The sequence below is a fragment of the Sander vitreus genome, chromosome 10 (assembly GCF_031162955.1).
Source record: "Sander vitreus isolate 19-12246 chromosome 10, sanVit1, whole genome shotgun sequence".
In the NCBI taxonomy this organism is placed as follows: domain Eukaryota; kingdom Metazoa; phylum Chordata; class Actinopteri; order Perciformes; family Percidae; genus Sander; species Sander vitreus.
Window position 1 is genome coordinate 3,415,318 of NC_135864.1, and position 26,230 is coordinate 3,441,547.

The following is a 26,230-nucleotide window of genomic DNA, read 5'->3' on the forward strand; positions in this document are numbered from 1 at the left end:
GGTTTTTATATGGACTTTTTTGGTCATAATTCTTCCTCCTCCGTAAGTTCTGAATGCTTTTTGAGTTTCCACATGTCAAATAACATTACAAACATGATGACCACTTTAAAAATTCAGTTTAAACATGATACACCCTTTATTGAAAAAGTTACAAAACTAACTTTCAATGAAAATGTTTTACAAAAGTTTTCATGGTACAAAAAGTTTTACAAAAAGACTATGTACAAAGTGCTGCTCATCTGGTTTGCAAAATACAGTTAAAAAAAAACCAACTACAAATAATAAGACAACTTTGAATAGAAGATAAACCAATAACTTAAGCGATAACTGGAGAGTTATTGCTACTTATACTTCCACAGTATTCCCAAATCATCCTGGAAAAGCATAGACGGTAATCCTACAGAAGTTTATCTTAAGGAGGTGGATTTCAGAGTTGGTGAACGGGTCATCCAGACTGAGCTGCTCTACTGTCAACAAACACTTTTTCGTCCCTGCATTCAGCTTGTTTCTGTTTAGTCTTGCGGAAAAAGAAAAAGACAATGCAACATTTCCTTCTGGCCGCTGGCTCGCTTTCTGCCAGACAAAACTCCAAACTATAGCCAAGTTTATTGCCTCCTGACAGACCTGTGCGTCCAAACAGGATCGACATAACAAGGAAACTAGACACATTTTCAACTTTAAGATTCACCATTAATGTTCCTGCCTTCACTTCCTGTTTTCCTTCACATCATCGTCTTGTTTTCCTCCTCTGTACTCATCTTTCAGAGCAGCTATTCTGAAACTAAATCTGTTTCTCCAGTTTCTCGTTTAGTCTACAGACTTGTCTGTCTTTGTTCGCCATCCACCATATTTGATTCCTTTCATTTACTGTCAATTGAAGTTGAACCGAAGAGCCTGATGCTTCCTGATTTATTGATGGTTAAAAAATACAAAAAGGTACTGTAGCACCATTCTATGCCCATCTGTCGAATCATTGATCCAAACCGAAATGTCTCAACAGCTACTCCTCAGAGAAAATGAAATTTACACACCTGACATTTCAACACGGTCTCACGGCAGTTCGTGTAATTGTCACGTTATTTTTAATTTATTGATTCGTGTACAACAACATGTTTATCTCGTTTATTTCGTGGTGGCCAGTACGAAATGGGAACCATCTATTCAGAGGTTGGGATTAGGAAAAGATTAACGGGGAAAGAAACGTCACACCCCGGGACATGATCCGCGGTCTCTGGGGAACACGTGACAACGAGGAAACGACGCCTCACACGCCGGGAGACGGCCGTGGGGGACGCACGACAATAACGGGACGATTGTGATTAGGAAAACAACCGGGAAAGGACGCCACACATGCCGGGAGACGGCCGCGGGGGACGTGCGACAATAACGGGACGGTTGTGATAAGGAAAACAATGGGGAAATAAAACGCCACACGCGGTACGCGATCCCCGGTCTCCCGGGTGAAAACCCTGTACTTTTTGACCCATCCACCACCCCAACCAAACTCCCTACGTGGATTTTCGGCTTTTCATACTACTCCCTACCGTATTCGTGCTGTGATCACGAAATATGCTTCCCATTGAAATACATTACTTTACATTTTCGTGCTGGCCACCACGAAAAAAACGAGAAAAACGTCCCCATGAACACGAATCAATAGATTAAATAACGTGACCATTTCACGAACTGCCGTGAGACTGGGTTGGACATTTTTAGCTTTTGGGAAATTTGATATTTGATAATAAGCTTGAATGATCAGCAGGTTGGTTGTTCTGTCCAACACTTGAACGCTGCAGCTTGGAGGGGGTGCCAGAGAACAGGAAGTGAAAAGGAAAAGCCTGTGACAAACCATTAAAGGACAATTCTGGCGCAAAATGAACCTAGGGGTTAATAACACTCCATTACCGAGTCGACTGTTCTCTGGGATATGTTTTCATGCTAATCGAATGTGTCTCTAGCTTGAAACAAGACTGCTGATTAGCTTATAAAGCTATTCGGCCGTGAAACCAGTAACCAGTAACATAGCTCAAGCACGGCGTTCATCCTTCATCGTTCGACTGGTCATGACTGTTTTCCCAAGATGGCGCCTGCTTGTATACGTGAACGCTACTGTCTTTATAATCTATCTTTTTAACAAACTCTCTGTACACTAACTAAGTTCTCAATGCGTCGGTTTACATGTAGAGACCCTCATCATGCTACCATTGAAGTGTGATGCTATTTTGAGCCTTGTTAGCGGTGTAGAAATAGCGATTTCTTTTTACTTTACCCTCTGCCCCGACGACTAGCTCTATAAGCTAATCAGTGGTTTGTGCTATCTTGTTTCAAGCTAGAGACACATTCTATTAGCATGAAAACATATCCCAAAGAATGGTTGACTCGGTAATCATGTGTTATTAACCCCTAGGTTCATTTTGTGTCGGAATTGTCCTTTGAGATAGTCAAAGATAGATTTTGTTTAATTAACTTCAGTCTCTGCCAGAGAACCCTGCTTTTAAAAGTAACGTTAAAGTAACGAGTAAAGTAAAAAGTTACTTTCCATAGGGGGTAACTAAGTAAAGTAACGGATTACTTTTTTAAGAAGTAACAAGTAACAAGCAAACACTACTTTTTAAAAGTAACTTCCCCAACACTGGGGCTTAGTGGTCCCCTAATACTGTATCTGAAGTCTCTTTTATATAGACCTTAGTGGTCCCCTAATACTGTATATGAAGTCTCTTTTATATAGCCCTTAGTGGTCCCCTAATACTGTATCTGAAGTCTCTTTCCCGAAATTCAGCTTTGGTGCAGAACTACAGCCACTATGAGCCAGTCCCACATTGAGCTTTCCTTAGGATGTAACCTTTCCCCTTATGACGTCATAAAGGAAGATTCCAGATTGGCCCATCTGAGCTTTCATTTTCTCAAAGGCAGAGCAGAATACCCAGGGCTCGGTTTACACCTATCACCATTTCTAGCCACTGGAGGACCAGAGGCAGGCTGGGGAAACTCATATTAATGTTAAAAAACCTCATAAAGTGTTGTGCCACTAAGTTTGAGTTTTGGAATCATGTTGCTTCTCAAGTCTTTGAGTCTGTATGTGCGAACAGGGAGATGGACTACAAAAGCACCCGAGCAGTCATATTCATGTTGAATGAGACAACAATTAGCTGTTCACTCTGAAATCATCTTCGCATCTTCTAAGTGTTTAAAGACACACATCCTTTATAATGAAGTTCTGATTCTACAAAAAAAAAAAGATTTAATTGTGGCATTATTTATCATTTAAAATCATATTTTTAAAGTATTTTATCATGTAATGCCTCTAAAACACTCAAACGCTTGTGAGCTCAGTCTTTTCCAGTGTTCATTAACGGACTTTGCTCTTATTGATAAAGTCCCGAGGATGCAGCCAGGCCCGCCCTCTTCTCGGCGTTCCCAGAGTTTCTGGGTGCGTTGCCTGCAGCAGTGGTGGTGGAGCAATCCAGGCCCAGCGAGCGGCGGTACGCTGCAGAGAGTCGGTAGAGGACATCGGGCCGCGGGCCGGGGTGGGCGTCGGCCTTCTGCGTCATCAGCATCTCAAACAGCGTGCTGACCTCGGACAGGAGGGCCCCGCCCAGCGGGCCGTCCTTCTCTGGAGTTTTACCTGAAGGTGGAAGAGGAAGGTGTTACTCTGCTGCTGTGTCTGCAAACTGAAAACAGTAACAGGAGTTATTTAAAGAGTTGATCAATTGTCTCAGAAATGGCTGCTTCCCGCACGCTTCTGGGACGCAACGCCGACGCGCCCGGTGGAAAATAGGGGGTCAGATTTATTTTCCTTTCTCACTCACACTTCATCATGTCACGTTTTTCTAATTTTCCACAAACAAATAATGAACTATAATGAGCATATTTATGCACAAATCAAAATAAAAGTTTAATATCGAAATCATAACTTTGGCTCCAACAAGAATCGATTTAAATAACATTAATTTTAAAGGACATTTTCAATTCGACATTTTACAGACCGTAGAACAATCAAGAAAATGATTGGAAGATTGATTAGTAATGAAGATAGCCGTTAGTTGCAACCCTTAAACTAACTAGATATTTGTGACAAACCCCAATTTTTTTAATAAATCTACACATCTGTAACCATGACAAAACGTTTTGGTAAAGTTCTGTTTAGGGGGATAAAGTTTTGATAAAATAAAAAATAAAAAAATTTGAATCCATATAGACTTTTTTTGTGACATTAATTTAGATTAAATTAAATATGTAAAAATTGCTCAGGAAAATAGGGGACAGGTGCTGAGATCTGATCTTGGACCAACTTATTTTTTGGGCTCTTCCGCCTTAATTGATAGGACAGCTAGGTGAGAAAGGGGAGAGAGAGAGAGGGGGAAGACATGCAGGAAATCATTAGAGGTGGGATTCAAGCCCTGGACCTCTGCGTCGAGGAATAAACCTTCAAGTATATGTGCACCTGCTCTACCCACTGAGCCAACCCGGCCACGAGCTGCTGTGATTTTAAAGGTGCACTATGAGTTCCTGCATGGTTTCAGCGCAATTTCATTTTTGTCTCAAATGGTAGGCGTCTCTCCTTGATCCTCTAGCTGCCTGCCCCCTGAACACACCGTGAAAAAGGCCGGTCTCAGGAGACAACACAGGGGTCGTAAACATCAAACAAACACTAGGGACACAGGATAGACACCAAAATACAACAAACCACGTTCCAGCCAATCACTGACAACATGGTTGGGGGAGGGGTGGGGGTTAGTGACAGTTAGTCAGTTAGTCATGACAGTTGGACGGAAACACGGGGGGAGGGGCGAGCTTGCTCTGTTTTGTTTGGTATTTACTTTGAATGTCAACAGAAGTGACGTCATGCAGGAACTCATAGAGCATATTTAACTTTAACTTCTTCTTTGAAATGACAGCGAGTTTCTTTGTGTTCTTTACCGAAGGTGGAGAAGGACGAGGAGTCCAGGGCGTCCCTGGGGAGGACCTCACTTTCAGGGGACGGAGGCCCGTTGGGGACAAAAACATTGTCGTGGTAATCACCACCGAGTGGAAGAGAGAGTCGGGCCATCCAGGCCGGGTCGCTGACCTCTGAGAAGACGTCATCTGCAGAGACAGAAAGAGAGAGAGATGTTTGAACTGCATGTTTTTTTTTTACCAGATCTTCTCACAGCAGAGTCTGAAGACATGAAGTGCCTCTGCCATGTTTAGTTATGTTTAGGTTGTGCAAAAATAAAAAATAAACTCCTGGAAAGAGATTGATTTATAAATTGTGTGGGACTTTTCCTGTCCTGATCAGTGGTGGAGGATGTATTCAGATCTTTTACTTAAAGGTGCTGTAGGTAGGATTGTGAAGATCCAGGACTTAAAAAAATTTGAACATCGACAACTTCTCAGTCCCTCCCCCCTTTCTGCTAAAGCCCAAAACGGTCTCCTAAGCCCCTCCCCCCACAAGGGAGAATGAATGCCTGTGCATGAGCAGTGATTGGCACACAGTTAGACACCCCCGCTGGTCCTGATTGGACCATCTGAGGGAGCTGTGGATTTTTGCAAATCCCACTACAGGCTGTAGGTGGAGCCAGAGGAGCTGGATTCTTTTTTTAATGACCTGCTTCATGTAGTTCTACTGGAACATAGGGTCAGTTTCAGCAAATATGACAGAAAGTTAGTTTTATAAGTCTTACCTACTGCACCTTTAAGTAAAAGTACTAATACCACACTGTAAAAATACCGTTACAAGTAAAAGTCCTGCATTGGAAATGTTACTTAAGTAAAAGTACGTAAGTATCATCAGGAAAATGTACTTAAAGTATTAAATGTAAAAGTACTTAATGCAGAATTTTTTTTTTTTATAGAAACTGGAAACGATCCAAACTGTTCTGTCAATCAACCAAGTGTTTAATGGTCTAATCATTTCAGCTGGACTCATACAGCCTATATATTGTTGGGTAGTTTAATTTATAATAAAACATCATATTTTATAAACTCCATGTGTTGTGTGTGCAAAAATCTTAATTTGTAAAGTAACTAAAGCTGTCAGATGAATGTAGTGGAGTAAAAAGTACAATATTTCTCTCTGAAATGTAGCGGAGTAGAAGTAGAAAGCGGCATGAAAAGAAAAGACTCAAGTAAAGTACAAGTACCTTGAATTTGTATTTAAAGCTATAGTGTGTAGTTTCTGTCCCCATGAGGAATTCTAAGTAATGACAACAACACTGCCAGCCTGTCCACATGACACAAGCCTTCCGTCCTCACGAGGACACGGAAGGAGGACACAGAGGATTAAAAAAACATGATGGACTCTTCAGAAGAACATAGCCATGCTGAGAAATACGGAGAGAGTTGTGTAGAGTGAAAGCATTGTAATTTCCCTTGTGGGATTAATAAAGTATACATTATTATTATTATTATTATTATTATTATTATTACATCACTTGAGTAAATGTACTTACAGTCATGTGAACAAATTAGGACACCCATGCTGAAGTTGAGTAAAAAGAGGAATAAAAAAAATCATCTTTAGGAAATTGATCTTAATGCCTTAATTAAATATAATCCAGTCTTTAAGGACATCAATTTTCATTGGGAATGAATAATGTATCGTAAATAAATAAATGTTCTTCCTTAAAATACAGGGGGCATAAGTCAGTACACCCCTATGTTAAATTCCCATAGAGGCAGGCAGATTTTTATTTTGAAAGTCGAGTTATTTCATGGATCCAGGATACTATGCATCCTGATGAAGTTCCCTTGGCCTTTGGAATTAAAATAGTAGTATATCATCACATACCCTTCACCATACCTAGAGATTGGCATGGTTTTATTTCAGTTAGCCTAATAGCTGGTTTGATTTGCATAGAGAGATGATTTTATGGAAAGTACCCCATGCCAATATCTAGGTATGGTGAAGGGTATGTGATGATGGGGGCCTATTATAATTCCAAAGACCAAGGGACCTTTATCAGGATGCATAGTATCCTGGATCCATGAAATAACTGGCCTTTAAAAAAAAAAATCTGCCTGCCTCTATGGGAATTTAACATAGGGGTGTACTTACTTATGCCCCCTGTATTTTAAGGAAAAACATTTATTTATTTACGATACATGATTCATTCACAATGAAGATGTGTGTCCTTAAAGATTGGATTTTTCCTAATTTTTTTAATTAAGGCATTAAGATCAATTTCCAAAAGACGATTTTTTTTTTTATTCCTCTTTTTAGACAACTTTAGCATGGGTGTCCTAATATTTTCACATGACTGTAGTTCATTCCACTACTGGTCCTGATACACCTTTCCATGGCAGGTCACAGGTTTAAGAGTTTCTCTCTAACTGTTGAATGAGAACAAGGCAGGAAGAGAAGAAGGAAGCGACATAGTTTTATCTGGCTGCTGTCAACAGGCTTTTCCTGCTATCCGTGGCGCCTCGCACGCGCTCCGAACGTACCTCTAAACACGGCGCCATAAAAAAAACTCAGCGCACTCGCTGCCTCCAGTCTGACATTCCAGTCACAGTCAGAGGCGTAAACGCCGGGTGTGTCTGGGTGCAAACACACAAAACCGAGCTTCTGTGACGCAAATAAACTCATCCGAGATGATTATATATGTCTCATTTCAATTATTCATTAATTGTAAAACATACCGTCTTTCTGCACGAAATGTGAAAAAAAAGTCTTTCATAGCCTTGTTTTCTCTGATCTTATCCTCATCGCATCCTGTTTATGTCCTGCGCTTTCTATTTATGTCGTTATCTGCTCGCTCAACAACATCATTCCCCGTCAGAGCTATTTTAAGTTTCATCTGATGTAATTCAATCTTAAAAAACAATGAAAGAGCTTCTCGGCATATAGTCGGAATCACTTCATGCATGTTGAAGATTACTTAAGGAAGGTGAGATGAGAGAAAACTGAAAACAACTTGTTATTCATGGACGCCAATACAGGCGGTTCATCAATCATCAACACTAAACATATGACACAGATTGTTTCAGTTTATATATATATATATATATATATATATATATATATATATATATATATATATATATATATATACTGTATACATTTATGTATTTATACACGCAGACAGTTTGACCTGATGTTGTTGATGCTGCCATGTAGAAAGAAATGTTTTGGTCTTTTATTTCCTTCATTTATAGGACAGATTAAGACAGGAAAGTGGGAGAGAGGGGGGGGAATAACACGCAGCAAAGGGCCGCCTGTCGGAGCCGAACCCGCAGCTGCTGCCAGGACTGAGCCACTGTACATGGGGCGCACACTCAACCAGGTGAGCCAACCAGGCGCCCTGAAAGAAATGCTTTTGGCCAAAGAGCATCTCAGATACATTTCCAGAATTTTGAAAGGCCAGGAGGTTCATTCTATACAGAGATAGGCTACATATTATATTTTGACACTTTGGTAACATTGTTATTGAAACTTGCAAAAAATGTACTCAGTGAGACATTTACGGTTAAAATAAACGGGTCGGTGCTCTCTGATTGATTGAGATGCTGTTTCTAAAGTACTTCAAACATAAAGCAACTTCTTGTTAAATATCAGTCAACATGCATACACGTATATGTCAACATGTAGCCCAGCCTATGCAATATCATCATCTATGCGTTCCTAAAGTTCTTTAATTGAGAAGTTCTCCATTAATTACAAGTACAAGTCCTATTCAACACTTAATTAAAGCAAAAGGATTCAAGCAAATTCCCTGTCAGAGTATTACATTACTGATTGTCCTGCTCTCCAATCAGTCGAAGCATCACACGCTCCTCTCCAGATTCAGTTGATACTTTGAAATGATGTCTAAAAGTCTTTATGTCATTGAGCTGAAACAATGGAAGACTTAATGTTGAATGTAAAATGTGAATGTACCGAGTGAGCAGTATCTGCAGACGACAGATTAATGTAGTGGAGTAAAAGCTCAACACTCTTCATCTCTCAGCTGAGACTGATCAGCCGGCCGAAGAGCTGCGGCTTCCTTCATCTAACCACAACCAGATGCAGAGAATCAACACACACACACACACACACACACACACACACACACACACACACACACACACACACACACACACAATACATAAATACAGCAAAGCTTGGATATGCAAACTTATACAAGCATGTCCAGTGAAGGCCTTCAAACATACACTCACTCACAGGGTAGACACACGTTCACAAATGTACATACGGTATGTTAACACACACACACACACACACACACACACACACACACACACACACACACACACACACACATACACACACCCAGTGTGGCACAGACCGCCCCCGGAGTTAATCCCCTCCCCTTCTTTCCTCCTTTTAAACACGAAATGCTCTTTTAATTACTAAACGCATCGAGTTTCATCAAATCCTTTAGAGATAAAAAGTCTGCTGTATAAAACCAACGTTCATGCCTGTTTAACCTGTAAATTAAACCTCCAGTTACCCCTGATCTTAGCTGGAGGCTCACTTTTTTTTTTTTTTTCTCGATATTAACGACTGACAATGGCTGGTCGTCAAGTGTAATAATGCATTGGGCAAGAGCCTGGTTATTTTTTTACAGCCAAAAATCTCCCAACGGCTGGCATTGCTCCTCTTCCGTCACCTATACCTGCTTGACGGAGAAGTTATTGTCAGGTTGCTATGAGGTAGTATCGGGTGTGGTAGTATCGGAGTTATTTTATGATTACAAGTACGAGTACATGCGCATGGCATCGGACCGATACCCGATACTGGCATCGGGATCGGTGCGTCCCTAACTTTTTTCATAAAAATTACTCAACCCGCTTAATTGATTATTAGAATAAATGCCGATTCATTTAATAGTGGTTAACTAATTTATTATTCTTTGCAGCACTACATACAGTGCTACTTTACCTTTAACTTAACTTACCCAAGATTCATGTTTTTTTTTTTCTCTTAGATGACACATAAAACACAATATGTCACAGACTTTAAAGAAAGAACCCTAAAACCATAGTGCTAGATTGTGTCTCACTGTGATTTCAAACTGATAAAAACACATGAAAAGCAGGAAAATAAGTTTCACACATTACTATCATAAACTCAACAATTACACCTGAGAAACACAACCACAGTCCCTAAAAACACCTACACACAGAGCCATTCACTCTGCTCTCAACACCTGCAATATCACCTTCACACCCAAACAAATGAGCAGGTTTGTGTTTGGATGATTAATCATGACGGTCTCGAAGAAGAAGCAGTTACAGGTCGCAGATATAAAAGAGAGAGAGAGAGAGGAATGTGTTGCCCCGACGGCTTCATCAAAGCTTTAACACCCAGGCAGAGCTGTCACAGTCCTCTGGTGTGAGTTACACTGATAGCACAGCCTGCAGGGTAGAGGTGAGTCAAGCATCACACACACACACACACACAACACAACATACTCCCACTCCCACTCGCTCTTTTTGTTTCTCTAGCTCTCCTGTCATAAAGTGCAGCTCGCTCTACCATCATCGGGCGGTAAACCCCTCTGCTCGCCCCAGGGCTCTGACCACTACAATACCAGGAAGACACTGTTTAAAACACACACACACACACACACACACACACACACACACACACACACACTTAGACCTATTTTACACAATCCGAGTGCTGGCCTACATAATGACATTCCCAGCTAAACAATAAGCCTCACTGTAAGTGTGTTTGACGTTTGGCAGCTAAAACTTCTTAGTTAGACTTTGGCATTTTTAGTTATTTAACCTATGACCAACATGTTTTCAACTAGACTAGATGGTCGTGGACCCATCCACTGGCTTGAGTCGTAGCTGTCCCACAGCCTCACTTTAGACGGCACAAAATGGGGTTGACCGGTGCCACAATGTGCACGCATTTGGAGCATTTTAGCATGCTAACAAAATGAATATGCTAATGACACTGCTGTTTCTCAAATTGTACACTTCTGTATTGATGCTATTTTAAGTACATAGTGCGTTCACACTGACAGAGTGTGAGCAATACCCAGATGCTGCACTCAAAACGGTCCAAACTTTAAGTGTGGAACCTCTGGACACTTCTTGCTCTCAATGGTCGCCATCTTTGCTACGAACTTTTCAAACTTGGGAAAATGGCGGGCAGGGGCACTGCAGCGGACCAAACTATACAAATGTAAGAAAGGCCAGGAGGTTAATTCTATACAGAGACAAATGTAAATTAAGTAGCACTTTACTGCAGTCAGGTAGTGAGAAAACAAGCCAGTATATATTCTGTTGGACAGCAATAGGCGACGGCCTATTGTTGGGAAACGGCAAAACGGCAAAATTGTAGCCAGGCGGAAGAAAAGGAGTAATTTCCGTTCAGTGCCTAACTGCCTTTCGCGATTTGAGACAACACTACCCTGTCGAAATGTACGCACTACATAAGTGAGTACATAGTGTACTACATGTAAGTGTACTCCCGGAAGTATCAAAATTGAGTCACACCTTGAAACAACATGAAACCTGAACTTATTTTAATGAGACATTTTCATAAAATGTTTGGCCATTTTCAAGCATTAAAAGATCCGGTTGAAGACAAAGAAAGAAACATGTCTTAACAATCTTGGAAACATAGCCTAAGTTGTAGTAAGAAACCCAGATGACTGGAGCATGTGGGTGGATGTGGATGTATAACCTGCCACTGTGTTATTTCCTCCTTTCTTCCTGTTTTCTACATTTGTCGGTGTGTGTCCATTGTAAGGGACCAGTCTGTATGTTCTGCAGGGGTTCGAAGTTCAGCTGCTTTTGTCCTGAGGAATCAAAGAGTTTCACCAGGAGGTCGCAGCTAAACTCAGTGACACCAGTTGGGTTTTAAAGAGTCAAAATAGAAACACAAACACTGTAGAGTCACGCAATAGTAGTATGTTTGTATTTCACTAAGAAAGTGTCAGCTAGTGAGAGCTTCATAACAGAAGCGCTGATTCCAACTAGATGTTACTTTTCATGTATGTTATTTACACACCTGCTGACATCGGCAACTCCCACGCACTCAGTATCACGGAGTAATGTACGAGTGAATTACAGAATTACGATCCAAAGTAATGTATATCATGGAGAAATGTACAGAGTAACATCCAAAGTAATGTACAGAGTAACATACGGAGCATCATGGAGAAAATGTATCAAACAACATACAAAGTAATCTACAAAAGTAATGTACAATAAACCGTACGGAGAATCATGAAGAAATGTACAGAGTAAGGTACATAGAATATGAAGCAATGTACAGAGTAATAAACAAATGAATGTCACGTACGAAGTAACATAAGAAGTAATGTATGGAGAATCATGGAGAAATGTACGAAGTAAGTAATGTACAGAATAGTATACAAAGTAAGGTAGCTTTCGAAGTAACATGCAAGGTAACGTAGAATCCTACAATCCTATAATGTACAAAGTAAGATACAAAGTAATGTACAAAGTAACGTTCGAAGTAATGTACGAAGTAATGTACAACGTAGCTTACAACGTAGCTTACAACGTAGCTTACAACGTAGCGTACAACGTAGCGTACAACGTAGCGTACAATGTAGCGTACAACATAATCCTATAATGTACAAAGTAATGTTTGAAGTAACGTACAAAGTAACGTACAAAGTAACGTACAATGTAACGTACAACGTAACATAAAATCCTATAACGTACAAAGTAACATACAGAGAATCCTGGACTAAAGTATAGGCTGAGTACTGAGGTTTTACCAATTTAGTTACAGTAGCCAAATGAAATTATAAGCTGTGCTTTCACTGCAGAATAATATGATATTCTGATCAAATAAGTACAAACGTAAAAAACACAATTCTTTGTTTTGTCCTTGGCCTCTGAAATTGATGTTGCTTTCTGTAGCTTTCTGAGTGGACACGCTGGTCTTGTGCTATATCTTTTCCAAACGTTTCACAAACATGACTGCTCTACTTCCTTTCTGCTTGCGACTGTTTCTGATTATTTAACCTAATCCTGTTGTTGTCACTGGTAATTTGTTCCTGTTGTCATGGCAAAGGCATCAGTGAAAGACCATGATTTGATTTGATTTGATGGAGGATCTTTAATGCAGCAGCCCAGGAATGACTGCTAGCCTCTGTTAGCACATGGCATTTTCCAGCCTCAATCAGATCAGTGTGTTATTGTGTGTGTGTGTGTGTGTGTGTGTGTGTGTGTGTGTGTGTGTGTGTTTACCGGGGTTGTTGAGCAGATTGTTGAGTCCCTCCTCCAGCTGGGGGTCTATGGGTGAGTCTCTTCCTGGTTCCCAGTCCACATCTCCAGCCTCGCTCTCACCGTGTCCGCTGTCTTTGGTGCTCTGCCAATCAGAACAGTCCTGGCCTCCATATCTGCAGATACATTTTACACACACACACACACACACACACACACACACACACACACACACACACACACACACACACACACAAACACTGTGAGACCCTGCGTAAAAGTTTGACACACTGACAGACCAGGAAATCACAACAATAATGTATATTCTCAGTTTTATTTATATATTCCAAATTAGTCTCAGAGACATTCACAGTTTGTATGTTTGTATGACACCCTCGTTCCTTAGACCTTTGATTTGTCAAAGGAAAAATAAATGTGTTGGGTATTAAGAAATGTAGTCCTTGGTTTGAGACAACTTTTGCAAACATGTATTATTCATCAAGTTTTGTTGCAAAACTTAAAGGTTTTGAAGAGTATTTTCCTGGATCACGTATGAAAACATTGACATACACTGCTGCTTTTAACTGAATAACAATTGATATGAAATAGAAAGGAACACTTGGATGAGTAAATAAAACTACATTTTAACTTAACTTTTTTGAATTGCACACATAGAATTCCTACAATCCTGCGTGTCACATGTATTTCTTCACAGAGAAACAAAAGAACATAAATCCTGATAAAAACCAGACAGGACTCCGGTGTTTATCTTCCCATCAGACCAGAGGTTTGGTGTGAGATAAAATGCCTGAGGTTTCAGGTGACAAATCCATTGATAACCACACACACACACACACACACACACACGCACGCACACACACACACACACACACACACACACACACACACACACACACAGATTTGTGGCACTATCTCTGTGGGGACCTGTCATTGACATAATGCATTCCCTAGCCCCTTACCCTAACCTTAACCATCACAACTAAATGCCTAACCTTAACTTCTAACCCTAATCCTACAACCAAGTCTTAACCCTCAGACAACCCTTTAAAGTTGTGGGGCCCCACAAAGCTGTCGGGACCCCAAAAGTATACTCCCGGCTTTTGGACCCCACGAATATAGTTAAACAAGCCCACACACACACACACACACACACACACACACACACACACACACACACACACACACACACAGCTGCAGGCAGGCTCAGACAGGAGGTGCCAGTCAGATAAAGGTGAGCTCACAGACAAGTTAGTCACTGTGAAGCAAACACACAACCTCAGTTCATTACGGTATCGAAGATTAAAATCTTATCTGACTGTGATGTGATAACGCCGCTCGTTTTCAGTTCAGTTCAAGTTACTTCATGATTTTGTGATGGATGGACTTTCAATACCATGCCAGTATTCGACAAAAAAAATAATCATTGGGACATAAATAATAGCTTGGCAGGACGAAAACGCAGACTCTTATCAATGTCTTTAAAACTACACACGAGTTTGTTTCTGATCCGTCGTCCCTTTCAGCAACGTTTGTCGCGGCGTTTCAAACTCATAACAAATGACGCCTCCAAAAAATATTTCATATGACTGTTTGGCGGTTGTAGATCAGCAAAGTACCTCATACATACAGTGAGGTGTGTGTGTATTTGTATTTGCATGGAAACAGTGCCCTGTGTGTATCAAGGTGATGACAGATCTAATCTCATAGCCACAGTGACGCTGAAGGTAGCGGCTTCCTGTCAGAGACTCTGAATCACTCAGATAGAGCTGCTATAACCTGCCTGCACACACACACACACACACACACACACACACACACACACACACACACACACACACACACACATTAAACACTTGGGGGTTATGAGACACTCTTCCTGTGACATTGAGTTTTTGACTTTGTGTCCTGTTTGTCTGTTGCTCTTAATTGCAGCTGGTCAGTTGGACAGAAACACGGAGGAAGACATTTATCAGCTACAACTTCTGTCTTTCACCACATCGACAAAAAAGCAAATGTCCGCTTTGAGAGGCTCATACAAGTGCAGCTGTGTGTGTTACACGTCTGCGTTGATCTTACTGGTTGGTTCAACGCATTCTCATGAACGGCAACAAACTCCGCTCCCTGGCTCGAAGCCCCTTTTTTATTCTTTTTTTTAAAAATTCTTTTAATTTTTGTGGGCATTTTAGGCTTTTATTTCTATAGGACAGCTTATACATGAAAGGGGAGAGAGAGGGGGAATGACATGCAGCAAAGGGCCGCAGGTCAGAGTCAAACCCGTGGCCGCTTCATAGAGGAGTTAACCTCTATATATGGGTGCCCGCTCTACCAGGTGAGCTACCCAGGCACCCAAAACCCCTTAGTTTTATCCACCCGACCTCCTCCCTACGCGCTTCTTTCACGCTGTTCATCGGCAGTTATTGTGGTGCTGACAGTAATAAATACATGGAATACATACAAATTACAGTGCTTTACTTTTCATAGCTTTACTGTATGTACGGATGGTTTATGGGAACACCCTGGTCGGTTAAATCTGTGATATCCTACAAGTTAGATACCTGATTTTACAAAAAAACTAACTGAACTGTCCTGGTTTTGGGTGAAAAAAAAACAAAACATCTGTGAGTTCTTAAAATAGGTGGCATTCCCCTTTAATGTGTGTCTGTCCAGCTATCAGCGGCAGCCCGGTTTGATCAGAGAGCGCAGCAGTGATCACAGCCTGAAAACCTGCAGCCAGCTGGCTCTAAAACAAACCACTGCTGATGAAGAGAGGGATGGAAAAGAGGAGGAAAGAATCAACTTCGAGGATTTTTTTCCCCCCCGAGGGTTTCAATCTGTTTTGAAGTCGAGCTGCAAGTGGAGTTTCAAAGTGAGCAGAAAGAGACAGTGGTTATGTTGAGTAGCCCAATATTATCATCTTGAAGACGACGGTAAGAATATATGAATATATGACACTGTGGCAAACATGTCTACTAGAAAACAACATCATGAAGTGTTGAGAACACACAAACGGCCACAAACACTAAACCCAGCTTCTCTGTAGGCTTATTGTTTGCATTTTAAAAACCCTCAGACCACATGAGACGGACAGTGTGAGGTCTGACTCGCCACATTGCATTTCAAGTAACAGCGAAATGAAAAAGGACTTTTAACGGTACAGTAAATCAAACATAATTCCTACCAATTTTATAAACTTTACACCAAAACATCCAGAGCAACATGTTCTCACAAACTCTGCTTTATTTTTATACAATTCCTTAAAAAAAACTTATCAGATCAGAATGCTGTCAAATAATATCTCAAATTAGTATTTTAGTTAAGAACTGCCTTGTTGCAGTCTGTATACTTTTTGTACACATGGTTGCAAGACACTTGCATAACTTTTCACATTATGATCATGCTGACAAAATATAATAACGTCGGTTAAAACAGACAAAAATATGGACCCCCCCCCCCCCAATTCATTATGCACTGAGGGAGCTTTTTGATTTGGCTTTGTTGTGGTTTTGTTGTGTCTACGCTCCAGAGGAGGAGGAGGAGGAGGAGGAGGAGGATGGAGTGATATATTGGGAGAAAAGAGGAGGAGGAGTCAGACTGACCTGCCGTTGCGGTGCGAGTATTTGTTCCCCCTAAAGTTGGTCCTCGGCTGCAGCTGACCCTGCCGGAGGAGAGAGAGGAGCTGGGAGATCTGCTGCGGGGAGGAAGAGGAGGGATGGAGGTGGAAGAGGAAGACAAGGGGGGGGTGGGGGTGTGGTTAGAATACTCCAGTAGCGAACCGTGTGGTCTGACACTGGGCCTTCAAGTGGCAAAGTCATAAGGTTTTATTTTTTATTTTTTAAAGATGTGAACAGCTCTAACACGCTGCGCAACAAGCTCCGACACACAGCTCCAATTGGCGAGCGCATACTCACGCACAGACACGGACACACACACACACACACACACACACACACACACACACACACACACGAACCACCAGCAACGCGTTTCCTCAAACTCCACTCAATCAAAAAATCCCAAATCCATTGTCTTTCTCCATACTTAGAACAGAATTAACAATAACATCAACCTCTACCTAACATACACATTATTATTTAAGACTTGTTTCCTTCCACCTTTTTCACAATAGCTGTGTTCCCTCACTCACTCACTCACTATTCCTTAGTGTTAATTAAATGGTGCAGTGGTTCTCAAACTTTTTTTTCAACAATGTACTCCCTTTGAATATTTTTTTTTTTGCCAAGTACCCCCTTACCAGCGTAAAACATTTTTGGTAGAAATTGGGGTTACACTTTACTTGAAGGTATCTACATAAGAGTGACATGACACTGTCATGAACGTGTCATAAACATTATGAACAAGTCATAAACGTTTATGACATAAGCTTGTTTTAGTAAGTGTCATTCGGTTTTTGTCATGACAAGTTATGGTTAGGGTTAGAGTTAGGGTTAGGGTTAGGGTTCATGTGTCATGACTGTGCCATGACAGTGTCATGTGTTCATGACCGTGTCATGTCACTCTTATGTAGCTACCCTAAAGAAATTGGTATTTTTTTTTAAAAAGATTTAAAGATATTTTGGGGCATTTTAGGCCTTTATTTGACAGGACAGCTGAAGACATGAAAGGGGAGAATGACATACAGCAAAGGGCCACAGTTACAATTGTTGAAAGCTAAACCTAAACGGATGCAATAAATCAGATCAAAATACTTTGTTTCCTTACTTCATACTCAAGGGGTTTATTCTTGAATTAAAAAGTTTAAATACAATAATAAGGGATTTGAATTGTTCATTCAGAGGCAATTAGCAAATGATATACTTGAATCTGTGTTGATGAAACCGCACCACAGGACAAATCCTCTCCTGAGTCTCTGATGGTTTGGACTGTGTCCATCTGGACCAGTGAGTGTGTCTCTGTGTTGGTTTAGCTGGTTGAAAGCGACGCTCAGGTAGAAAGTGAATAAACATTTTTCTTTTCTTTTTTTTTTGTCGTACAGTGTGAGAACCGAGTGGCTGTGTCCGTCTCACTGCTCGGAGCTTTCTGCTGACAACTCTGTTATACAGCGGATACACTCTGCACACCAGGGAGGAAACACACACACACACACACACACACACTGGGGAAAGTAAGCGTGTCTGTGTGTGTGTGTGTGTGTGTGTGTGTGCTCGCAAGCTAATATATGACTTTGTTTTAGCCATGACATTTGTGTGTTTATACACGTGCATGCTGCTGCAGTGAAAGGAAATGGCCTCTACGTAAAAGCCTATTCTTCTCTGACTGGTTTCCTTCTAGGTGTGTGTGTGTGTGTGTGTGTGTGTGTGTGTGTGTGTGTGTGTGTGTGTGTGTGTGTGTGTGTGTGTGTGAGAGACAAGCGACAAGAAGCAACAAAAATGTCGAAAAAAGGGACAAAAAAAACGGAAAAACCTACACAAATCTCGCAAAAAAGGGACTAAAACATTGGAACACACAGTGTGTGTGTGTGTGTGTGTGTGTGTGTGTGTTGAGGTGGAGGTGAACAATAAATTCCCCCCCTCCTCCCAGGCGTCTACAGGCCTTTTCCTCTGCAACCTTGAGGGAGGAGCGAAACGTCTGAAGCCCGAGGAGTGCCAACTGGGCCGACTGGGAGGGCAGAGGAGAGGAGGATGCTGGGTAAAAAATACAAAGGCCTCTTCCTTTCTCTAATGGGATTCACATGAGGATGTCGGACCTGGCCGAGCACTTTGTTCTCTGTCTGCTGGGCGTTGGCAGCAAACTTTGCCCTCAGTGACGCGGGTCTAGGTTTTAAACAGCGTAACATTTCAACAATTCAAAAGGGTTAAAACTGTTGTTTCTGATGCCAAGATGACATTCAGAGCTAAATTTACCATGACTCTGATCATTAAGTTGTATCTGAATGTTTTCAGATAAAATTATTAAATATTATTGAGTAGTCTGGATCAATGGTCAAAGTACATTTCTATGATAAAGCTTGACAGCCAGCGGGCTTTGCCCCTCACCTTCCGCTCTCTGTGCGTTGCCATTCTCAAAATCCCTCCACTAAGGGAAACGACGACAAACTTCGAGCTAGCGAGCTACACGCTGAAAATGGCAAGTTTTGAAGAAAGTGTGGATCGTGCAACAAGGCAGGCCTGCTTGGTTCTTCCTGGAAATGATTGTAAAGATTTACAAAGAATATGTTTACCTTTAACAAGTTCCTTTCCACAGAGCCACTGTTGCTGCGTCTGGAGCTCAGCGCTAGGCTACTATGTTATCTGAAAACATTCAGATACAACTTAACGATCAGAGTCATGGTGAATTTAGCTCTGAATGTCATCTTGTCATCAGAAACAACAGTTTTAACTTGTGATTGGTTTAAAGAAATGCAAACATTTTTTTTTCTCCTATCCTAGAATGCATCTGTGGTGTAGCCAGACCATACTTCACAGCGCTGTGGAGATAGACCTGGCAATGCGTGACTAGTATTGAGTGATTTCACAGTACATATGAAGCACAGCTCACAGCAGGCCAATATCACACACTCACAGGCAAAAATGTTAAACCTATGCCCTCTGATAAAACACAGCTCACAACAAAGGTAACCACAAATTGATTAAACAAAGTTTTGGAAATCGGTTGTGTTTGCAGTCCCGCTCTGAAGGTTAAATCTGTGCACACACACAGTATCTGTGGCTGACAGACTGTGCTCTGGTTTGAGTATCCTGCTCTGCACTCTAAGCTGCTGTTTTTAGCCTGATCTGTTTTTCTTTTCCTCTGGCAGCAGCTCAGCTCAGTAAAAGTGATTTTTGGGTCATTTGTAAGTGACAGAGCAGCGTGTCAGAGCGGTGTTAGTTTACACTACAAACACATCACAGCTTACTTTAGCCGGCCTCACTCTCCACAGACCCCCCATCCTTCAGAGCATGAAGGTTTTCACCCCCTCCTCCTCCTCCTCCTCCTCCTCCACTCTCTCTTCTCTCCTGGTTTCAATATGAATCTGATATGTGATATTCAGTAAAAAGGACTGTCAGAGTTTCTCAGGCGGGGGATACTGTCTGTGACACATGAGCACCTGAATAAACTCACTGTTTTTTGGCTTCACAGTCATCCATCAGATAGTTATACCCCCCTCACACGCACCAGCCTTCAGGCTGTCTGAGTAAGCCTTCATACAGGAGGCTGAAAAAGCAGAAAGGCTGCTGGGAAAATGTAATGGAAGCTCGTCTGTGTGTTAGCTGGGGTATGTGGGAGGGGGGGGACTCATAGTCTCTAATGGACTTCACTTCAGATTAATCTCAAAGCCTGCAGGGGGAGACTTAATTACACCAACATTAACTGTAAGCACATGTGGAAATAAATGTGATCACACGTTTTAGATGGAAGTAAATGGCATTTAAATGAGAGCCAGCAGCAGCGCATTAGCCTTAATGTCTAAACTATAGTGGAGAATGTAAATAAGAAGACATTAAGAAGGCATCATGCAGATTAGGTTAAATCATTAATGCAATGTAAATAGATCAACTTGCAGAGAAGTTATTTTCTGTCTTGAAAACAACTTCAGAACTTGTAATCATGAGTTTCGGCCTTGTGACATAAAATTTGATTTAACAAGATTTCTTAGTTCTAATGACATTTACATTAGAACTAAGAAACAAAGACAAACTATTAAAATCAACTTAAAGGTACTAGAGGTGCAAAGATTAAATGATTAATTGACAAGTTGTCAACTATTTTGGTAATCGATTCAATTCAAAATTCTCTGATTCCAGCTTCTTAAATGTGAATATTTCATATTACATGTTTCTTCACTGTGACAATAAACTGAATTTCTTTGAGTTGTGGACAGAACAAGACATTTGGGGACGTCATCTTGTGCTTTGGGAAACACTGATCCACATTTTTCACTGACATTTTATGGCCAAACAATTGATCGAGAAAATAATTGATTGTTGCGGCTCTAAAAGGTACCATGGAATATGAGTTAATGTTCCTTTGATTGTTGGAAAGAAGTAAGATAACGCAACTCACCTGCACTTCTGGGGAAGCTGAGGAAAGCTCAATGGAGTCTCCAAACGCAGCCATGGACAGTCGTACCAGGTTTCGAAGCATCTGCCGATGTTCTGCATCGGGCCCCCCTCGTCCCTCCGAGGTCCTTGGCCTCCTGAGGGTCGCCTGTGACGCTGAACTCAGCGGCTCCGCCTCCTCCCTTTCAACGGGGGTCTGGCGCTTCAAGGTGCTCGAATGTGAAACCGAAGAGGATGATGATGAAGGGTTCCTGGCTTTCCGAAGAGTCCGATAAGAAGTGGCGGGCGTCAGAGGCAAAGTGCCATTAAGTTCGATGTTTCCAGGTTTCCTAAGCGTTCTGCAGTGGTGGGTGACAGGTTGAGTGGCATCCACTTCTGGGTAGCCTTGGGAATGGAAGCTTGTGTTCATGACTGATGGCGTCAAGGTATACTGCTTCTCAGATTGTTGATCGTCTGACATCATTGGAGGCGGAGCCAGTGGCTGGGCTTCACTGTCATCCTCAGTAGGCTCCTCTTTTCGCCCTCTGATGACAGGAATTAGCTGGATGTCAGACTTCCTGATGTTCTTCTGTGGCCGCCGTGGGTGGCTGGTGTAGGTTGACTCAGCTTGTCTGCAGTTGTACGCGCGGCTGTCCCGTTTCTCTGGGCGGCAGAATGTTGTCACCAAAGCGATGGTCAAGAGAAGCAGCAGGCAGGTGCCACCAAGGCAGATCGCCATCATCATTGTGAAGCTGAGCTGTCCGCGGTTCCCCGGTGACGAGTTCTTTAGATGGTCCTTGAGATTGATGAAAGTCACCTCCAGAGTTGCCTTGGTGGTCAGGCTGGGACTGCCCATGTCAGACACAGCAATGTTCACCTTAAAGGTTTTCCCAATTAGCTCAGTAGCATTGGTGGTGTTAACAAACAGCTGGCCTGTAGCATGATCCAACCAGAACAGTCCAAAAGGGTTTCCGTCAGTGATGTGGTAGCTGAGTTGTCCGTTTAGCCCAGAGTCTGGGTCTTCAGCCTGTATGGTGGATGCAAGGAATCCAACAAGTCCCTCTTTGACTGAGTGATTGATTGGCAAAGGGGTGAATCCCTCTTCAATGTCATTTCCCAGCTCAGTCACAATCTCCCCCTTGTCTGTATTGACAGGTACACTTAGAAAAGCCACGCCCTTTCTGGGTTTTGGCTCCTTGATGACTGGGTAGTTGTCGTTGACATCCTGGACGTTGATTTGCACAGAAGCCGTGCTGGTGAGAGGCGGATGACCCTGATCAATGGCCTCTACCATGAAAGAGTAGGTGTGTGATTCCTCATAGTCTAGAGGACGCTGGACGCTTATGACACCACTGGTCGGGTGGATGGAGAAAGACAGTGGGTTAGTTTCCACTTCATTAGGGTTGTGTATGAAGTAGGAAACTCTTCCACTGAACTCCAGGTCAACATCGTGGGCTTCAACTTTGAGAGCGTGGTAGCCTGCCATGTTGTTCTCCCTGAAGGAGGCCTTATACAGGGAGGTGGAGAACACTGGGGCATTGTCGTTCTCATCCAGAACGTGGACAGGCAGGTGTTTAACACAAGACAGTGGTGGATCTCCATAATCCTGGGCGAGGACCGTAATGTTATACTGCATCACCTTTTCTCGATCCAGGCTGCCATTGGTAACAATCATGTAATTGTCACCGTGGATCCGTTTAAGGCGAAAAGGGCCAGATCCTTGTTGAATTTGTGCTCTCACTTTGCCATTTTCTCCTGAATCTGCATCAGAGACCATCACCAGAGCAAGGAAGGTGTCCTCTAGTGCTCCTTCCAGCACAGTCGCCACAGGTGAGTTGGGTGGAGTCCAGGTCATGTGTATCCTCGGTGCATTATCGTTTACATCCCTAAGCTTGACGTGCAGTTTGCAGTGCGTGGGGATCGCATTGGGCCCGCGATCACGGGCCTGTATGATTACTTCATAAGAGGTCTGGGCCTCGTAGTCCAGAGGTGCTTTGAGACTCACAGCTCCAGTTTGTGGATTGACTTGGAAGAGCTTATGAACCTCTGGACGTGTGTGCTTACTCAGCGAATACTCCACTTCCCCGTTGGCACCCTGGTCTGGGTCAGTGGCCTTGAGGTTGATGATGGTTGTCCCACGGGCTGTATCCTCAAATAGCTCCACAGTGGGAGTGCTGTTCTCAAACATGGGGCTGTTATCATTTGAGTCCTGAATATTAACACGGACTAATGTGCTTCCAGACCTGGGGGGGTTTCCTTTATCCCATGCCACTAGGGTTAAGTCAAATGTGGCCTGAACCTCCCTGTCCAGTTCTTTAATCACCACCAGCTCTGCCTGTTTTGTCCCACCTGGTGCGACTGTCACATCCAGAGCAAAGTGTTGGTTGACGGACAGCGAGTAGGTTTGGAGGCCATTCGGTCCTGCGTCAGGATCGATGGCCCGGTCCAAAGGGATTCGCATCCTGAGGCCAGCAGTCTCTGAGATCTCCACTTCCTGCAGTGCGCTAGGGAAGCTGGGGCTGTGGTCATTCAGGTCCATCACCTCCACGCGAACCCGCAGGCAGTTCATAGCACCAATTTTCCTGTAAAGGACACTGAAGGCCACCTCGCACAGATCCGACCCACTGCACAGCTCCTCCCTGTCCAGCCGGCCCTGGGTGGAGACGACTCCATCCCGGCTGCTGACGGAGAAGGGAAGGGCTTTCCCGTGCTCCACCACCTGAAAATCCTCCAGAGGACCGCCTTCGTCCCTTTGCCGGAGGTCGTCAACCAGACGGCCGACCTGGGTTCCCGTCGGCTGTTCCTCCCAAACCCGGTACTGGATAGTTATCGATGACGGCTCAGAGGAGCGAGCGTCAGAGCAAAGACTCAGAACCAGAAGCAGAGCCAGCAGCATAATGATGTGAAGTAATAATAATCTCTCGCTAGTGGCTAAACTTAACTTAACATTTCTAAAAATCACTATAAAGAAAAAAATATAATAATTTATATTTCATTTGAATTTGAAATTATGTCAAAACTGTTTGTTTTTTTAAATAGAAGTGAAAAAATCTCCTGTTTATCTGTAACAAACATTACATAAGATGATGATCAAATTCATTTTTTTTTCTAAAAAAAACTACAGTTTCTTTACACAAAACAAAAAAACACAACCAAACCAGTAAAGAAAACTGTTGGTTTTATACCTAGAAAAAAAACAACTTCTAGCCTGGTCAGGAGACAATTTTAGAAAACCTACAATTAAGATATTATCCTGTATCTTTTCATACACTAACCAGCCGCTCTCTGCCTGCTGTTGTTACTCACTCATACAGCTGCTGGCGTCCAACCTCTCACTTCATCCTCCTCAACTCAGGAAAGTTTTGCTCCAACTGAGAAAGTTTGGATGTGGGCTTTCCACATGCTAGCGGAGCCCCGGCCAATCCGAAGGGAGGAGGAGGGTCAAATGCAAATGTATCGAGACTCAACACAAAGAAAAGCCCTCCTGCCCTGAGGAAACTTGCCACAACTCTGGAGTGCTTTTAAAGAAACATGACACCGCCTCTCCGTCACTTAAAGCTTTTCTCCCCCTTTCAGTCTGCATAAACTCATCACAACCTGGAGTCTGGGCCCTTAAATCATTTGGAAAATGTGTGTTAACTCCCTGTGGGACTTAAGTCCAGAGCAGGATATATATTTGTACTCCATTGCAAAGATGTATGATCTAGGTTTTTGGCAGTAAAAGTACTATTAAGATAGGAAGAAACACCATCATTATAAATACAGACAGACAGTTTCAGAGCTGTCAGTCATCAGTTACACTCGACTTTGCATTGAACTGCATTTAAAATGATCATTGTGTATCTAAATTCAAAGTTTGTATGTGTCCAGAGTGAAGGACATCCAGCACAATGACAGCATTTCTCTTCTTTCAACTAACACTTGTTTTTGTTGTATGTCCTTGGGAATGAACAAGATGATATGATTGCTTTTGACGCAGGAAAAACAATCCTTGAAGATTCAACCAGCTATGAAGTGAATGCTCAAAATTCAGAAGCCTGTCCTTAATGTGACAAAACACATTCCAGCTTCTTTTTTTTTTTTTACCCAAAATATAATTATGAAGAGTCAGAGCGTTCATCTCCAACCAACCACAGGCCACAGAGGTCAAAACATTTCCAGAAAATCATGGCGGGAGCTCATTTCAGTCATTCCTTTGCAGTTAAAGGTTTGTAATTTGTGAAAAGAGTTGTGAGTCTTTTGTAACAAGTAAATCATGATTGATGGGGAAGCCATGCAGAGTAAAAATGCTTTCCATAAGCAGCTGATGGATTTGGGATTTGTTTGTGTTAAAGATTAGCTCAAAATGGACAGTATAGGGCACAAACAAAGTGTCATGTACATGTTTAAATTGCATCTTCTTTTCAGGTAGATTTAGGAGTAAAACTGGATGGTATTGTACTGGGCTTTCGTACACAAGGCAGACTGTGAGTGATAAATAAGAGAGTTTACAATTACGCTTGAGCTTAGGAGACATCAAAGTAGAGGTTTGAAAACTTGAGCAAATACTAATAGGCTACTGCCAAAGCCCTTAAAGCCTGTAAAGATTATGGAAACATTCTATGATGCAGTATTTCAGATGTAAATACTTTATAAGTAGTATAATTTTGTCTCTTCTGTTTGAGCGATTAATCTTTGGTTGGATTTAAATCCTTCAGACATCAAGTTAAATCCATTTAAACCAGTTAGAGCTCAACAGCTGCAGATCCACTGCTGAATATCTAACCAGCATGCACAGCTCTTATTTTTCATTTGGTCCCCAGAATATCCTGCAGGCTGGGAGAGAATCAGGCCGAGGAGGGTTCAAGCATATCCCTTTCCTCTCGGCTCGGAGGGAGGGGGGAACGTCGAAGGCTTAAAGGCATCGGCGCTGTCATCGGCCAACGGGAGACTTCCAGTGGACAGAGAGATGGATGACTGAAGAGATAACTAAGAAGGGCAGGGCACTACTGACCGGGTTGGGGCTTCGATTCCTAAATATACGAGAGACAAAATACATGACTCACTGTAAAGTCATGAAGTCCATTCAACCCTTGTGTTGTCCTCGGGTC

The 26,230-nt window shown here is 42.3% G+C and overlaps 1 protein-coding gene across 2 annotated transcripts; it reads right to left on the bottom strand.

The window, feature by feature from the left end:
• Positions 1-112: 112 nt before the first annotated feature.
• pcdh12 (protocadherin 12) lies at positions 113-24,527 on the bottom strand. Of its 2 annotated transcripts, none has more exons than XM_078260007.1 (5): positions 21,166-24,527; positions 16,761-16,849; positions 13,168-13,319; positions 4,921-5,085; positions 113-3,625 (listed from the first exon to the last, which is right to left on the bottom strand). In XM_078260007.1, the coding sequence occupies exons 1-5, from the start codon at positions 24,034-24,036 to the stop codon at positions 3,366-3,368; spliced, it is 3,537 nt and encodes a 1,178-aa protein (XP_078116133.1). In that variant the 5' UTR covers positions 24,037-24,527; the 3' UTR covers positions 113-3,365. The 2 variants fall into 2 exon arrangements, with proteins under 2 accessions (XP_078116133.1, XP_078116132.1); XM_078260006.1 differs by having other exon boundaries at positions 16,761-16,852; positions 21,166-24,526.
• Positions 24,528-26,230: the final 1,703 nt, after the last annotated feature.